This window comes from Toxotes jaculatrix, chromosome 15 (genome assembly GCF_017976425.1).
Source record: "Toxotes jaculatrix isolate fToxJac2 chromosome 15, fToxJac2.pri, whole genome shotgun sequence".
NCBI classification, from domain to species: domain Eukaryota; kingdom Metazoa; phylum Chordata; class Actinopteri; family Toxotidae; genus Toxotes; species Toxotes jaculatrix.
In genome coordinates, this window is record NC_054408.1 from 15,734,719 (window position 1) to 15,753,202 (window position 18,484).

Genomic DNA, 18,484 nt, shown 5'->3' on the forward strand with positions numbered 1-18,484 from the left:
TATCAAGTCATAATTAAGAGAAACAAAGTTTCTGAGGCAAAATTATGACTTAACTCATAATTATCACGTGTCCTATTCCAGAAGTTCTGTGTATTAATGTTTAAGTCCCAACATTTTGTGTCACAGTTCTGGGATAGCAATTTTTAAATTCTCAGTATTCCTATTCTTTTTATTTTTATATTATTATTATATTACATATTTAGATTACTGACATTTCCAGTATCTGGAGACAAGTAGTTAAAATTAGGTAGCAGGTCACTGAAACAATGTGGACTTTCTCAAATATCAAGGAATGCAAAGAAACAATAAATCATTTTGAGATACACATCTCCAACACATTCCACTTGCAAAGCATCCCACATGTCTGTTAGTGTATCCAGGTATTAAGAATTTAGCTGGAGCCTGGCTGGTTCACTGGACATACTGTTGTGGGCTAGGATCAGAAAAAGAGCTGAAAAGATTAGTAATGCCAAGGTCATATTTATGGACAGCATGAGAGAAACATAAATTACTGGCTGACAAAATGACTTGCAGTGTATGTTGTTTAGTCCTGTATCACAAGTGTGTTTTATTAAAAATGTATTGCACCAGAACTGAAGTTCAAAAAAAATTTTTTTTTAGAAACAATCCAGAGGTTTGTCTCCATGAGAAGGATGGTTGTGAAAAGAAGCTGCAGAAACACTGCAGCTCCTTTGCTGCTGAGAGATATCTGACGCCCAAACCATTATCTCATACCAAATCATTTAGACAACAGTTGATAAGGAAAAAAAGGTACCAGCATATTAACAGATTATCACGTGTTTGCTGGTAGGGTTCGTTGCTGCTCTAACAACAAAATGCCGAGAGGAAGTGGTTTTCACATCTTTGCTGTTCAGCTGCACGAACAGCAGCTCTTTCAAAGAGAGTGACAGTTCACCCAAAGAGAATGACCTCACAGTATTACTGAAATACATTCAGTACGTGTTATAAAACACTGTCTCCAAATCACTTCTATTCCTTCAATAAAACTATTATTGTTAACCATTATACTATTAACCAATTTGGTGCTTTTCCTTGTACACATCTTTTCCTTTATCACTGCCTGTCATAAGACTGTGATTTTGATATGAAGACTGTATATTTGGCACTATGTTCCTTTTTTTTTTTTTTTTTTTTTACTATTACCACCTATAAATTTCTTTCAAAATAAGTGCAGTTATTTTGAAAATCACTTTTTAATATCAAATTTTAATATCAAAAGACCTGCAGTGCTGAGAAGATTCTACTTAGAGGAGAAAAATAACTACCAGGGAAAAATTGTTCAACAAAAAATTAACTGCAAACATACAGAAGTGAGTGTACATCATTTAAAGAAACATTTGTGTCACAGTTACACAGAATATTTATGCCCCATGAGCACCATGGTGTCTGGACATCTTGGAAATGACCCAGCAGCAGAGCAATCTGAACGGTGGAGAGTTTCACAGACTGTCATATTTCAGTCAAAGTTAAAGCCATAAACTATATAAAGACATAAATTAATTAATTTAATTTTTAATTTAGTGTATTTTTAAGAAAGAAAAGAAATTACCAACTCCAGCTAAATTCAGCCCCAAGCCATCTCTCTCAATTTCTCACACAAACACACACACACTTTGTACAACTCTAGTTCAGATTTCCTTCAATCACCCCACGGTAAGGTTCGGAGCCGCTGAATATCTCTGTTAAAGTGAATTTATGTGCAGAATGTGGCCCTTGGAACAACAAGAGACACGGTTTGAGGCAGAAAATGTGGTTTCAGGCTGTCAGCTATGACGTAACCAAAGCAGTGTTTAATTCAGTCAGTGGAGTGGTGGTTGAACCATCTTGTCGGCCCTGATAAATGAGGACTGGTGATAGCGGTGACGAGAGGCAAAGTCAGCATTTTCCTCTGTCAGCTGCCTGGTTTTCAGCCCGACCCCGGACAGAGAGGGTGTCACCACAATCTCATCCCGAGGAGATCTTTTTCCCCTGAAAGACAGGGAAGCAGCATGGAGAAATAGGTTTTGGGTGATAGTGTGACATGGGAAATTATCATACAACTGGAAAAAATACAAAAAACACATATTTACAGGCACAGTTTCTTATCTTATGTACCTGCAAATGCTGTTCAGTGTTGATCTGAGCCATGTGAAAAAGCTGAATCGAGCTGCAATACCTGCAAACAAATCAAAAGGTTATTTATTTCCCCCCCAAAGAAATGAGCTCAGTGAGCTAGATCATATAACTGTAACATTCTAATTTATTATGATTTATAATAAGAGTAATAAGTTTTACATTTACTGTTGGAAACCTTTCTTACTGTGTAAATCTTTGAAGCTGTAATATAGCACAGAAAGCTAATAACAGAGTGAGAGTGTCACACACACAGCATCTCATCGACCACCTGTGGAACAAGAGTTTAACACTTGCAACTTTTGTGCTCAGAAATGTCGTGAGTCGCGACAGTTAATGCTCGCTGTAATGTGGTGAGTTCAGTGCAGATGCAGGGTGTCCCATCCAGCTATTCTAGAAATCCTAAGCCACAACAGCTGCCGGGCAAAGAGACTGTCCCAGCAATGTGTCACGTTACCAGGTCAAATAACGAATGAGCACAGGCATCAAAGCTACACACTTCAAAATGTAAAATAGCACATTAACATGTATTTTGCTAGACAGAGTGGCACAGTCTACGTTATATAATAATATAAAATAAAAAAAAATACAGGAATCGTGCTTCAGGTTATGTAAGGTATTACTCATACACTTCTCCTACAGCTATAAAAGGCCTGAAGTTACACAAGATTATGGAGTTGGCCTGTAAACACTAAAAAAGTAACACACCTCCTGTAAGTGGACAAGAAACAAAATAAGTAAATATCAAAAACAAAATACATGTAATGAAATATGACAAAATTAGCATATGATTTATAAAATCAATGTTCATGAACTGTATTTGGTAACAACTGAATAGAAAATCTGACCTTACTAGCCTGCAGAAGAGTCCCTGATGCATTTCATGGCAACTAACAATATAAGCCCACCTGTTTTTACAGTTTATTATCACTGTTTTTTTTTTTTGTTTGTTTATTTTAAATGGGAAGCCATTTTCTAAAATCTGCAAAATGAACAATGTGGCCAGAATATTGCCAAACACCACACTTAACAAAACAAAAACTCTAGCCACTCTAAACACAACACAACACAACACAACACAACACAACACAACACAACACAATACAGTCTTATTTAGATTCACTGATCACTGAAAATGAAGTGAGGTAATCACCTAATGGTAGTCCAGGACTTGTTCTCCCGATGTAAAAATACAGCAACAAGGCCACGACTATGTTTGCTAAGGCATAAACCCACTGGATAACAAACATGATCAGTATGGAGCTCAATGCCTGAAGAAAAACAAATGATACATTAACATCATTCATTAAGTTCTGCATATATTATCTGAAAATATCCCATGTGAACAAAAAGAAATAATGCACAGCATATGATGTGTAGCCTACCCCAATAAGAGCGATCCAGTGGTTGCAGAACTTTGCATAGGATGAATCCTGAATGGGTTTGATTTCAAAGTTCTGGTGTTCTGCTTTACCTTCAACACCTGAAAATGTTAGTAAAATGTCAGGTCGCTAAAAACAAACACAACTAACATCTATGATCTCTCCCTCTGTCTAGTCCGGTCTAATATTTCATGGGCAAAGCTCCTCACCTGTGCTGTGACCGTCAGCGGACGAATCCTGTTCAATAGGACATGTTTGTGTACAGCATTTGACTTGTGGCTCTTCTCCAGCTGTGAACTCCCCGTTCCCAGACTGCACCTCAGCTTCCTCATATAATGGAGCTGAACTTATCTCATCTCCTCTCTGTTCTGAGAACATATTGCTGTTCAGGTCCAAACCAAAGCTGTCCATCAGCTTCTGTTTAGCAGTGGCCTTTCTGCACTTGCCTTGGCTACTCAGCTCTTGCATGGAGGAGGTCTTCTCAGCTCCAGCACCAACATTTGAGACAGGTGGAAAGATCTGATCCATGTCCTTAGTGAACTCCAATAAAGTGCCTTTACTCTGTGGACTATTGCCTCCAGTTCCATAGTTTGGAAGAGGAGCTTCAATAAGCGGCCTGGAGCTCTGCCTGGTGGACCTGCGATGGTTTCTTCCGGCCAGGATGAGGGAGTCCCTCTTCTCTTTACTCTGCAGCTGGAAGGTCATGGCCACGCTGAAGTAGGAGTAGTCAATAAAGCTGTAGGTGAGCATGAAGTTGATGGTGACAATGGGAGCTAGTACATTGACCTGGCCGATGAAAATGAAGGCCATGGTCAGCAGACTGGTCAGACAGATGGCAGCCACTGGGGTTCTGTTTGGGCCTTTCTGTGAGAGAGGGAGAGTGTACCACAATGTGGTTAGTGACAGCTGCACTACACAAGAAATTCTATGTAAAATTACTCCTGTCTTCTGGGCCTACGTCAACGAAATGAGGCTTCAGGACAGAAGAATGTCCCTTTCCTCCTGACTGAGCACTTGTCTGTATGACTTATGGACACTGTGGAGAAACACACAACTACAGGAAGTGATTAAATGAAACTAAAGTTAAATTTGAGTACGAAAAAAAAAACTATACCAGCAAAAAGTTAGGACTGCATCTCAAGATCATTTGCTTCTTTTCAATGACGCTTGAATTCACCAAAAAGTAGCAATGGGATGATTACTCATATGAGTATGCTTTATCTTAGGCACATTTATAAACATGTTTTATCTTAAATACTTAGGGTATAATATGGGTATTTTATGTAATTATCAAAATACAACCAGTAAGCTCATTACATACCAGACCTCATGTCTTTGCTGCTACAATACCACAAAATCTTCTCATGACTTCATCTGGCCTTTCGTTGGTCAGGAGCCATGTTCAGTCATTACTCACACATTCTAGCCTGACACTGGACATCTGCAAGGCCCATGAGAAAGTTAGTCCCATTTTCCGTATTGATGCTATTTTGTCCATTAGACATGTCTCTCCTCATTACATTACATTTAATTAAATTTAATACACATGTTCTACTCGACAATACAGAGTAAAATGGTTTATAGTCTGACCTCAGGAGGATTTAACATCCAGGGGTACAAAGAATTTATAAATTGAATCAGACGATCTAAAACTCATCAAATATGGGTGAAACAACAGTGCTAACTGCAGGACAAAAACAAGGCCCCCCAAAATAATCCCTTTCTCAAAATGGAGAACTTTGTGGTTTGGTAACCAGTTTGCTTTCACTTCCCAGGTCCTATCACACAGTTTAAGGAGCACTGCTGTGCGCCTGGCGGACCTCCAGAGCACACAACGGAGCAGGGCCCTGCCTGTCGCCCTTCCTGCGTTTGTTCTGATGCTTTGATTTGGGCCAAGATGTCTAGGGCCTCATTCCAGCCTGCTGAGAGAGGTCAGACACTGCTGCCATCCTGGGAAGTCTGAGGAAAACTGGGGTGGACGGGGTCAGGACGTTAACGTGACAATGCGTGTGTAGCAGCGGTGAGTCGATCAGTCACTCACTTCTACGGAAAGGAGTCCACACTCTATAATTAGGAAGTCTTGGCACTGCTTCTTGTTCGGTCCAGTCATCACAACTCCCTATTCATTTTAGGTACACTTATTAGTTTACAATACGCAATAAGTAATATAACTATTACAAACTTTACATAACTCATGCTAATATGAATTACCTAATAATTCAGCCAGAATGCAATTATTTAAAGAAGTAGCTATGTTCCTTTTGTTCGGAGATAAATCCATAACTACCCTTTTTATGCCGGAGTGTAGTTTGAAGGTGCACTCAATAATGAGATTATTTTAAATAAGCTCAATTCACAAATGTCTGCGTAACCAATTAGTAGCTCATCTCTAAAGCAGGGAAATTAATTATTTGGCAGTTATGGTTTACCAATCTGTATTTCTTAGGCTAGCGATAATGATTTCTAAAATATGTATTTTTGCAATTACACACAAAATCCTCACATTCAAATTACATGCAGCGTTACAAGTTATGCAATAACTTGCTCACAAAAGTCAAGGGACTGTACTGGCCTTAGGTAAACCTCTTAGGTAGCAATTCCTCCAGGCTGTGTACCAATCCAACCAGCTCCATCAATCAGATTTGTATGTTCAGAGATAGACTGTTTAAAGTATTGTTAAAATTACCAGTCCTGGTGACAGAGGTAGGATGAGAATGCATCTTTAGCAAATGTACTGCCTGAGAAGTACAGCTCAGCAAAGCTAATTCTGTACATGTGTGCACATGTAAACAGGAAATGGTTAGAAGTTTGAAATCATTATTCGTTTACACATTCAAAGCTTTCACTGCTTTCACAAGCTCTTGAAGAGTGGATGGAGTTTGCTCAATTGTCATGGAGATGGATCTGTTGAAATGAAAGCTAAGCAGCTAGTAGGATTTCATTCCTAGCATTTTCAGGACTTCACGTTTGTAAAATTTGAAATTCGTAAAGTTTGAAATTTTACAAATCACTCTAATACCCTGCAGGTTACTCAGTCTCACGAGCTCTGACGTGTACACAGGAGCAACAAATTATTTGTGTCTAAGGCCTTAAAATGTCCACAAAGGATGAATTTAGTAGTACTATGTTTTCAGGTGATCAACAGGTAATCAGATATAGATGTTAATGTCACAGTCTAAACTGGGTTAAGAGCAAGTAATTTGCTGTGCATGGAGGTGAACTCATTGTTACATAAAAACACACACACTCATTAAATAATCTGCATTTACGTCATGGAGAATCTAGCTAATGTTTTTCAGTATCCTGTCAATGTAAGACCAGACATCATTCCTGCCATGGTTCCAGCCATACACACACCCCTCTTCCCAGGAAGGCCAGAGCTGGGATGACCCTCTCTTGGGCGATGCACTGGAGGATCCTGGGTGCTCCGTACAGGCCGCCCATGCAGGAAGCCAGAGAGGAGATGTAGAGGCCCAGCAGAAAGAGGAAACCCACCAAGGAGACCTGGAGGAAGAAGGAAAACAAACAGTGTGGAAGAGGATGGGGTGGGGTTGGGAGCTTACAACAGCTACGCCCAGTTCAGTTCCGCTGCAGCCAGCTCCTTGTGAAAACAATGAGAACTAATCACTGATGGAGAAGTCAAAGGCCTCTGAATGATTCAGTGATTGGTTAAAGCAAAATCCACTGTTCTAATTTGACAGTGGGTGTAATGGGTTAGTATTAATAGTAGATTCATCACAGTTTTGCAATAATACTACACTGACTGCATTAATCCGCAATATCGTGATCACCACAGCTCAATCACTTACTCTCACTCTGAATGGCAAAAAACATCTTGTGTGTTATCGTAAGTGTCCCTAACCTTAGCTCTACTCTACGTGAATTTAGCCTGTCATGCCCAGTCTTCCTCACTTCAGCCGTCCATATGGAGCCTGACACATGCTTAGTTGCTGCTGAGAATTCATACATCACATATTAAACCTCCATTCAACAGACAATCTGTATGTGCATATTACGTAAAAAAAGATAAGACTTATCACATAAGACTTAAACAGCTGTGCACTTTGAAATGATTAGTTTGAGCATTAGTTTCCATTAAATAACTTCAAACTGAGGCCAGAATATTGAGATTTTGTGCTTACACTGTGTTGCTCTCACACTTTGCATGTTAATACATTTCTGAACGCTCTCCATAATCACTGCAACACACTAGCCAATGAGAGATAAGTCAAAGAGATGAGATTTTAACATCTATTAAGTACCTAGAACTAAAACTAATACTCTTGCATACTTACAAAAACAATACAGGTATGAAGGTGAGACATGTTCCATGATATGCAGAAAAAATGTTACTTGTCCAGCAAAGGTCACTGGGCTGAAACGGTACAATAGTTTTATTTATTTATTTATTTATTTATTTTACTGCACTCAAAGTGTGCAGATCTTTTTTTCATGTATACTTGAACTTAGGAATATTTTCACATGAGAGGAAAAATATGCTAAGGGTTCTACACCTCAACCATTTAAAACGTACATAGAGTCAGAAACTAGACTAGCTACACCACATCAACAAAGTGACCCATCGTGGGAAATCCCCTCACCTCAACCCGCCTGCTGGAAGGGCCTCTCACACAGGGTAGGACGGAAACACAAAGGGAAAAAAAAAATTGAGTTTACCTTTTCTGCTATCAAGAAGTCGTAGCGCAGAGCTTCTCTGGTGCAGATGGCCCCCAGGAGGAAGACAAAGACCAGATACAGGAACCACCTGTGGGTCACCAGCAATACACCATGCAGGACTATTAACAACCGCTCCTTTCTCACTATTAATAGGAAAATTGTGTCATCACAACTCTACAAGAGACTGATAGAGCTATGCTGGGAATGTGGGTTTCATAGTTCTCTCCAGTGAAAATAGGAAAGGTGTGAATAGGAAAGCTTTTGATAAGATACCACAGAGTGATCTGAGAGCACAAGTAATACAAGTAAAATGTAAACATTTGGAAAGTACCCTTGTGGATGAATCATAGCTTGAGGGAGAAACTCCAGGGTGTTATATTAGAAAACCCTCTTTGTACGATGACGTGTAGTTAAATAAATACAAGAAATCTGTATGATTTCTAGTATTCATTTCCTTTTGTGTTCTACCACTTTCACTTTACCTACGTCAGTCTGTACACCTTTACTGTAGTTGTGATCTTGTGTACTTCATTGTGTAATGTTTCACTGTGGTGTTTTTTGTGTAACAGTGTAGTTGTGTATGCATGTTGGAGTTGGGTTTGGGCTGTTGTCATACGAGGTGAAGACAGCTGCCAGCGTTCCCACAGGGATGTTGTGTTCAGGCCGCTGAAGATCTGAGCTCATGTTGAAGCCTGCCATTACCCCTACACACACATACCCAGACACAAACCACAAAAATGTACACAAAATACTGTACAACACAAAATGTATTTTTACACTGCATATGTGGCTTCAAGAATTGGAAGCAGGGATGGAGTATAGACTGAGCATGTGCCCATCTGAAAATTTTAAGTTAGAAGTTTTTCATAGCATAGCAGACGGTGGGGCTCTACTTACCTGTAGCAGCAGGGAAGAAGACCCCAAATACAGTGAAGAAGCTTTCTCCTGGGCTGTAATCTGGCTTTGTGTTGCTGCTGAGCAGCTCAGCTGAATAACCAACAAAACCATGTTCTGAAAGAGGAGGCAGCAGCACACAAAGCAGATCAGCACTGAACCTTATGCAAGGATTACCAGCATGAGGTAAGTGTAAACCTGCCAACAGCCAACATGAATAGACTTAAAATAAACCCTCTGTCTTGCATCACATTATGTTAAATAACGTGATTAACATAGGGCTTGATCCAGTGGCCTCCTGATAGCAATGCTAGTCTCGCTTTAAGTGAGCTGTTCTGGAGCTTTTGATGAAAACAAGCAATCTTCATCCACAGATGGAGTTTACACAGTTGTATTTGTCATCATCTACAAGTCAATGATAAGTAGCCTACAACACTCCACCTGCTGAAACGATAACATTAATTACAGCGCTTCTGCATTCGACAAGTTGCTGAACGCTCTTTAAACCTAGACAAGTGGTTCGTCTCTTAGGTTTTAAAATTTACTTTAAGATTTGTCAATGTCAAACTGTGAATGACAACCAGACTGCACTGCACTTTATATACCATCTATGATGACTACATACACATTTGTTTTCTCATTTTGTCTGCTATTATATTTTAACTCAGCACTGTAGTGCCAGACTACATCCTGGCTTTATTTCTCCCTGCAGATGCAGTGTGATATAATGTAATCAGCTTCATTGGTGTTAAATGCTTATCGCAGTGATGTTTCCATTTTCTTTCCATTTAATCATCACCTTTAATCCCAGATGCGTATTAGAGAAATTGAGACTAATAAGCAATGTAAACACATCATGTCTGCGTGCAAGAAAGGATCAGGCGCCAGTTTAAACCAATATATACGCAATAGGTTTGAAAAACATTCCATCATATCTGCACAGTTAGGGATAATTTTAAATCAGTACATCACTAAAGGATGCTGGTGGCTGAAACAATGTTCTCATTTTAATTTTTTTTATATTCCCCAACAACCCAAACAAAAGATCCTATCTGCATCTACCATTGCCAGCAATATAAATACACCAAACAAATACAAACAAGTTGCAAAGTGCACACGAAAAAGGGAGTTACTAATTTATCACAGCACCACCAGTGGGACCTCACTGCTAGAATTTGAGATTGTCATGTGTATTTGAATCAAATACATGACAACAATAGGTGGCAATGCACTTTAAAAATGTGCAGTCTGAAGACAAGACAGGTTTGTTGTGTCTAGGTCAGTTTGTTGAATGTGTGAGGGGAGATTGTTCTGCAGTGATGGGGGCCATTTAAACCACAAAGTCTGAAGGGCCCGCCTATGTTACAACACCGGACATTTCCCTGTTGGTTATCTTGCGATGGGAAAGAATGTGTTCTGTCAGATTAATGACATGTTTATCCAAAAGGAAGTCACCACCCTTTTCAGAAGCTCAGCAGCTTCCAAGTTTGAGAGAAAGAAAAGAGAGTGAGCGAGAGAGGGAGACAGAGAGTGAGAGAAAAGAGAGAGTGAGCATGCTCAGTATTTCTTTTGTTTTTGACAAAAGCCAAAACCAAAAGGGCCGGATGTGCTGGTTATTCCAAGTGCACATGTTCTCCGGGATAGGAATTTAAGGAGGCTGTAAAAACTGACATCAAATGGGACAGGGAGCCCAAAGTCTGGTTCACTCTGTGACCCCGTGAGACCGCCCTCTGTCTAAACAATCAGAATCTAACAAATCCAGGGCCGCCAGTGTCCATGTCTGCACCAGGGGCTCCCCACCCATATTACAACATCACACTCCAACATCCAACCATGCCTAACAACCATGCCTAACTCTGTGAGTATTCGGTTGAGGGCGTTCACATATTTATAAGGAAAACTGTTTCTATGAACACAAATTTGTTGTTTAGATATAAAGTCAGTGTTTCAGCACTTGATTTCTAGAACTGTGGACAACCCTACCACCAAAAATGTCTAGAGAACCTTTGTACAAGTTTCCCATTTTCTGTGGGAAGTCACACCCCTAGTACCAACTCCAGTACGGAGCGTGGCCTGATCGACTATTTGCAGGCCCATGTGCAAAAATTTGCTGTAGTATATTGATACATTGAGTATACTGAAAACTTGGATGGACGCTTTATCATAATTTGCAAAAGGAGAGAGATGAACTGGATGAGTTGTAATAACTTTGGCAAACCCTCAGCCCTCCCTTCAGCTAGCACCATCATCAGGTCAAAATTTCAATTTCATGACCAAATACCTGCACAACTGGCTTTCCCATGAGCCTCAGCTGTACTTTGTGTCTAGTGGCAATTAGCTAATGTTAGCATGCTAAACCAAGATGGTGAACATAGTTAACATTATTCCTGCTAAACATCAGCAGGTTTACACTGTTAATGTGAATGTTAGGCTGCTATTAGCATTTAGCTCAAAGCACTGTGCCAATGTCCAGCTCCGTCCAGCTATTTAGTCACATGATGAGGATTTCTTACTGCATTCAGATAGCATTTATCATTGAATTTTATGAAGTGTAGTGTGTGGTTGGAGGATTTTAATCAAGTCTGCAAAAAATCACTTTGCTTCACAGACGTACCTTTAAGACAAAGCTGTGGTGAGGACATCCACGTTTCAGTATGTATATTGAAAAGCAAGTGTGGACTGGGGCTCCTTTCTGAGCTCAGCATTCCTCTAATACAGACTGGAATGTGTAGTCAGATTACATGAGCATCTGAGGCCTCTCTCTCTCTCTGTCTGGCTGACCTCCTGTTCTCCCACACTAACCAGTGTAAACCACTGTGCATGGAGAACAGTGCAAGCTGTGGTGTTACAGAGGTGGGGCACGTCCCACTGGGATGACTGAGAACTATATATTACAGCAGGATCACAGGGAGAAATGTGACAGTCTCTGGAGTGGCAGCAGGCCTCAGATCTTAGTTCCGGCCTTCGCTCTTTGTCATTTTCCAAAAATGTGGGTGAGTCTGGTTAACACCCTAAAACCCAGATCCGAGGAGCAAATTATGGCTTCTTGCTCTGTGGGGAATAGGCTTCAACTTAAGGGGACAAGGTAAGGTGTGTCAGATTGTATTTTATCTAAGCACCACTAGCAGAAGGATTTGAGGTTGAATTGTTTGGTTGCAGATACAATACGCTGGCAGTGTTACTGACCAGACTAAATAATTCATTACACTCGAAGTGGAAAATGAAATCTTCTCCCGATTCCCATCAGGGATGATAAAGTACTATTCTGAGCTGTCTTACATGTTGTAGTCATGCAGTTTTTCAATTCTAACTCCACCTGTCACAGTTCTGCAGGAAGGACTTGTCATTATAAGTCACTTAACAGATCCTCTTCACTGGGGAAATGAGGAAGCCAGGTCAGTCTACAAGTGAGAGTTCATCACGTACATAATAATATCCCTAAATCTTTCTGCTTATGACTTAACCACTGACTTGTCACTTGCCAACACTACATACCTCCACTGGGATGACAACAGAAAAATGATTAACATGGCGCGGTAAGGGCAAACACAGAAAGCCCTAATGACTGAAACCTAGGATAACAATGCAAATAAAAATATCAATATAAAAAAACACCTTACATGTCTAGCCTTGCAATAAATACATCATTAGATTATGGCTACAACTAATGGTAATTTTCATTATTGTTAAATCTGACAACTGTTTTCTTGATTAATTACTTGGACTTAAAAAAGGTCAAAAATAGTCAAAAAAAAAAAAAAAACACTCATCAGTTTCCCAGAGTCCAATGAGACATCTTATTTTCATCTGACCAACCCCCAACATCCAAAGCAGCAAAGTCTGAGCAGCTGGAACTACATGTTAGCCATTTTTGTTCCTGAAAGATACCCAAATCATTTTTTAAAACAGTTGCCAATTATTTTTCGACTGACTAGTCACTCAGCTCTAAATCTGACCCTTTCAGATCATGAGGAAAGTGCTAAATGTTGACACGCCGATGTCCAGGTTTGTCTAAACATGCCAATATTTGCCAAAAATACTGACAAGCCAATATATCAGTTATGTTTTGATATAATATACCACTTGGTAGACATGACATGCCTTAGCTATGGTAATGGTGTACAATGGTGTCTGAAACCTAATATGGTGACATCTTTGCCAAGTGTACTCAGAGGACATGTTATCAAACTATGACCACACAATTTTGGCAGTGGCTCTTTTTCCTTCAGGATGTGCCGTGGCGTACAACGAGTGAGGGCTAATCTGAGCTATTTCAGCTAGCTTGGGGACCTGCTGGTCCACTGCCAACCATGAGGTCACTTTGAAACACACAGCAGCTCTTAATTGGAAAAACCTGGAGAAGCCATTATGCCTGGTTCTCCCACAGTTCTACAGCAATGGCAAAATTGCCTCTACCAACTGTGCTATAAAGAAGAATAGATGCTGGGAGTGGCAGAGAAGTCTGGGTTAGGGTTCTGGGATCAGAGGTTTTAGTGGCACGGGGGTACCTAGAGTAGTAAAGCTAAATCTTGCAAAAATGAACCACTGCCCAGTGTCGGACAGGTAGCCTGAAAGCTATATGCACCTTTGTTTTTATTGTGTGTGCACTACATGATTTTTCTGTTACTATAATTATGTAAAGAACAGTGAGTGTTCTTGTATCTGTAAAGACTGGCTGGCTTGACTTCTGGAACACTTTTGTCTTCCCACTGGACAGGACGTTGATAATAAGCGAGAGCAGGAAATGTGGGGAAGGACTTCCTGAAAGCCAGCAAAAGAATACAAGCTACTCAAAAAAAAAAGGCAACATTTCCTCACCATAAAAAAGAAGAGAAAAAAAGAAAGAAAAAATAATGTAAAAAAAACACAGCAGCACTCTCAGACTTGGCTTAAGCCACAACAGTATGAAAAAAAAAAACGCTTTACCCAAGTTTCTAATAATAACAAACAAAAGAGAGAGTTCTCACTGTAGACAAACAGGTTAATGGGCTAGCATAAATAACAAAAATAGGTAAAATATGAAGCCAAAAAAAAGCTGTTACACAGATACTGGCGTCATGAAGAAGTGAACTGTTGAGATCTAGTCTGAGTAGGATTTCAGACTGACCCTGACTAAAATAAGTGATACTACAGCTACACCTACTGGTCTCAACGGGTCACAATTCTAGTCAACGGTCTAGTTCAGAGGTTCTGAAACTTCCTCTGTCACGCTTCCCTTTGGAAGCTGCAAGAATTTAAGACCCTGACTTGCAGCTGTCCATCCAACTCTCACACATTCTGTATACTGTAAACACCACTAGCTGTGGGTATTATTTGTTCTGACAGGATTATACTTGCTAATTTGTTTAACTGCAGTTGTGTTTTTCTTTTTCCTGACAGTACCTGGTGCAGGGACTTTTCTTCTTGATATTCTTGATGGTTAAGGCATATTCACTTATTTTTCTGTTGTAATTTCCTGGAAATCATTGTGAATACAAGTCCTCTAAATGCTACATAATTGTAATCTAGCTAAATGCTCTTTAAGAGGCTTTAACATGAATATAATTCTACCACTGAATAATATTTTGGCTTGGAAATACCCAGGCAAAGTACTGTCCTACCTGGGTCAAGGTGTGTGAAAGTGCCAATGACAAAGTCCAGTGTGGAGACGGCCAGGACAGCCAGCAGAAGCAGCTGAAGTCGGACGATCCATTTGACACCAGCCAGGTTGATTCCAAGCAGGGCAAGCAGCACCACCGCTGACATGCCACGCACCGCCCACTGGGTCTGTAAACCCAGCAGCTCCGCCACCGACTCAGAGAAACCTGTGATATACATGGCTCCAGCCACACACTGCAAGGTCAGAGGCGGCATGAACCAGCAGAGTAAGATACTAACATGTAGATCTGTCACGGATCTATTAGATGTATTACAAACCAAAAATATAAATATCAGCCTTCAAAAATACTCACCTGTCCAAACACATAAAGAAGGCCCACTGTGCCCCCAACCCTGCCACCCAGGACAGTGGAGATCATGGAGTAGATTCCTCCACTCCCAACACCACAGTGCTCACACACTCCGATCCCTGACATCACTGTCACTAAAGCAACCAGCACCACCAAGGAGACCAGGAGCATCCCGAGTAACACACCTGTGTTCCCCTGGATGATGTCAGGAGACAAAATGACAAAAAACAGTCACTCATGCACACACTGTAAGTAAATCTGCAACATGATGTCCAGCTTGACCCACACATATCTTCATATACTATACCTGCTTAATGCTTTGTCTTTAATTCTCTTCATACATGCTATAGCTTTACATTTTTTCATTACTTTTTTTGTCTACAAATTTTTCTTCCTTTGCTTTGTCTTTGTGTGTAAGACTGCTCTTAGTCTCTACACATTCAAGCCTTGAACAGCCTACATTTTGTTGTACCTCATATGCTTGTGTGTTACTGCAATATGTTTAAAATTTACAATGTTCGCTGAGCGAAAACTAAAAGAAAATGTTTATACAAAAAGTTTTGTTTTGCTGCTTTAAACTGACACTGCCAAAAGGGAACTGCCCAGCTTTAATTTTTACTTCCTCTTACTTCACGTATAGCCTTGATGTTAAGGAAAACTAAGGACAATGGGGATTCCTGGTGGCGTAGGGATTAAGGTGGCGACCATGAATCACAATGTCCCCAGTTTGATGTCCAAGGACCTTTGATGATTGTTATTCCCCTTTTCTCCTTTCCTCATTTCCCTTTATATCTCAACTGTCACTAATCTAAAAAAGACACATCAAGTGCCAAAAGATGAAGGAAAAAAAAAAAAAACATGGCCCTGGCCTTATGCTGAAGTCACAGCCATCAACACAGGCAAAACATGTTTGCTGGGTGACAGTCTTTTCCTCTGCATGACAATAAGCAAGTAATTTCTGATAAGATGCATCTCACCGAATAAAAAAAACCCTGTCTCCCAAATGGCAAACTATATTTTATCCATCAAGCTCAACCCAAACGGATGTAGCAATTAAGATCACAGTCTTTGTAGCTGTGTCCTGTGATGAAACATGCACATTACAGCGCTTGGCATCAAGTGACAGGGTGACACATGCTTAATGATGGTTGCAGCTAAATATAGAAATCTAAAGCTTTGCTAGAGCCGAACAAAGATGCAGAAAGCACACACTATTACCAAACATGAGGCAAGATAAGTGTAAAATATGAAAAACATGCAGTCCTTTGTTTCAGCCATTGGCCAACTCCTTTAATCGGCCATAAACGGATGTTTACACACCTCACACATAAAGTACCAGTATGCAAATGGATCACAGTGCCCAACCACTCCAAGCCAATATCATAAATAAGTGTACTCTGTTCTGGTCTGATGAGAGGATGGGTAATGCACTGGTGGGAAGTCATCTATCCTGCTGGATTGCTGGGTGCAACAATCAAGCAGTCATTCATTTTATGATATATGACAGGACATCTGAGAAACTGTGGCTGAAGAGTATTCAATTTGACTTTTTTTGTTAATAGAGTTGTTTATGGATATTATTTTATTTTATTTTTTTAATTCCTTTCTATTTGTCATTGATGCAGATGCTGAACCTTAGTCCTCTGATGTCCAAGTCAGGAAACAAAATAATAATCCAAGCAAGGACTTGCTTCATTATTAGTTTTTGGAATTTATTATAAAACACAGAAGTTTTCATTAAGCCTAATTTAAGCCTTTCGGGATAGTTGTTTTGCCTGTTTAATACACAGCATTTCCTTGTTTCTTTGGCTTCTTTCTAATACAAAGAAGGTGAGAGTCTGCAGCTTCTCTGTAGAACTGGCTATGCGCGCACAGGAAAACACAAACTCACCACCAGGTAGCCGGTGCGCAGGAATAAAACCACACCAAAAATGTTGATCATGCAGGTGGTGAAAACTCCATCCCAGGTGCCGAATAACACAGGCTCCCACACAAACAGTTTGATCCTCCACCACGGCTGGCTAGACTGCTGGAAGGCAGAAACACAGAAAAACAACCGTTAACAGCACTGGATGTTTTCAAGGTGCTTCTTTTTAACAGCAACAAGTCACTGTCACATTCATCATGTCTTCTAACCTCCATCGTCATTAGTCTGGGATATATTTGAGCTATCGGGGGTACACATCTTACCTGTGCATCTTCATGAAACAGATCATGGACATGTGTGTCTGTGCTGGTGTCAGCAAGTCCCCCCTTCAGCTGTCCAGCCCCATCCTCTTTGTGGTCATCTGTGTGCACAGTCCAGCCTAATGGCAGGGTATCCATTACAACCTACAGCTGTAAACAGGTGTCTCCTCTTCAGGTGACCCTATTTGCGCAAAGTTTAATGACAAAATGAGGAAACAAAAATAAACTTAAGACTTTAAAGTTATTAATCAGTGACCACATCAGTTTGCCCTGTTGAGGAAGTTGAGTTTGTCTTGAAACTGGTATACTGGTCCCGCCTATCCCGGTGAAGACACCCGGATACAGCAGGGTGTGCTCCTGACACTGCTGCTGAACAGACGTCAATAATAAGCGAAAGGCCCTGGTGATATTTACTCACATTTAAAATCATAAATTCAGTCCAGTGATATAACAAAAAGCGTTAGCATCAAACGGAAAACAGCGGTGAACAGATTTGTACAAGTTTTAACTCGCCTCTTTTTTCCCCCCAGCTAAACCAACATTTCTCTTTTTAAATGTATTGTATTTCAAATTATTAGTCCTCTAACAGGCTGTTGTATCTCTATGGTGCAAGAGTAACCGAGGTGTCCTTTTCACTGAGAGTGACAAAAGTCAACAGCTTACGTTTTAGACACACTCCATGCCAAACCTAATTGACAAACGTGTTAATTCAAGGTTTTCCTCTGGAAAAAGTAAAACATTCTGCCCTACTGTCTCTAAATATCTCTGATACACTTTTAAATTCGGCTATAGCCAATACGGTAACTTTATTTAATAAAAAATGAATTTAAATTTACATTTTTTTCTGAACTAATTTAGCAAACAAGTGTGGCAGGAACGTGAAATAAGCCCAACTTCAGATGTTAATCAAAACAAATGCTTGTTCGTAGCTTCTACGTGCCATACTAACTTCAGTACAAACACCCATGTGTTCACAAACTGCTTTCGTTCAAATTTTACGAGGCGACAGCTTAAATTGACAGATTTTTGAAAAATGTTTGGCGTGACGCTTTAACCTCACCTTTCACAGATGTCATTCCATGCCGATAACAAAGAAGAAGAAGAAGAAGAAGTAGAAGAAGAAGAAGAAGAAGAAGAAGAAGAAGAAGAAGAAGAAGAAGAAGAAGAGTGGTCAGCTATTACAATGACAAAGAAGTTAATTATTCCATTTAAATTTGGTAATGAATCCAGTCAGTACGATATGGCTCCCTGCTCCTCCTGCCG

At 40.1% G+C, this 18,484-nt stretch overlaps 1 protein-coding gene across 4 annotated transcripts; it reads right to left on the reverse strand.

Moving 5' to 3' along the window:
• Positions 1-209: 209 nt before the first annotated feature.
• Positions 210-18,470, reverse strand: slc12a8 (solute carrier family 12 member 8). 4 transcript variants are annotated; one of them, XM_041057543.1, is made up of 15 exons: positions 18,389-18,470; positions 18,282-18,331; positions 17,225-17,402; positions 16,926-17,060; positions 15,038-15,229; positions 14,687-14,918; positions 9,090-9,203; positions 8,809-8,896; positions 8,193-8,280; positions 6,873-7,019; positions 3,725-4,379; positions 3,519-3,616; positions 3,287-3,404; positions 2,116-2,176; positions 210-1,989 (listed from the first exon to the last, which is right to left on the reverse strand). In XM_041057543.1, exons 3-15 carry the CDS (start codon positions 17,357-17,359, stop codon positions 1,821-1,823), a joined length of 2,232 nt encoding a protein of 743 aa, XP_040913477.1. In that variant the 5' UTR covers positions 17,360-17,402; positions 18,282-18,331; positions 18,389-18,470; the 3' UTR covers positions 210-1,820. The 4 variants fall into 4 exon arrangements, with proteins under 4 accessions (XP_040913477.1, XP_040913476.1, XP_040913479.1 ...); XM_041057542.1 differs by having other exon boundaries at positions 212-1,989; positions 16,926-17,063; XM_041057545.1 differs by lacking the exon at positions 3,287-3,404 and having other exon boundaries at positions 1,896-1,989; positions 16,926-17,063.
• Between the last annotated feature and the right edge of the window lie 14 nt (positions 18,471-18,484).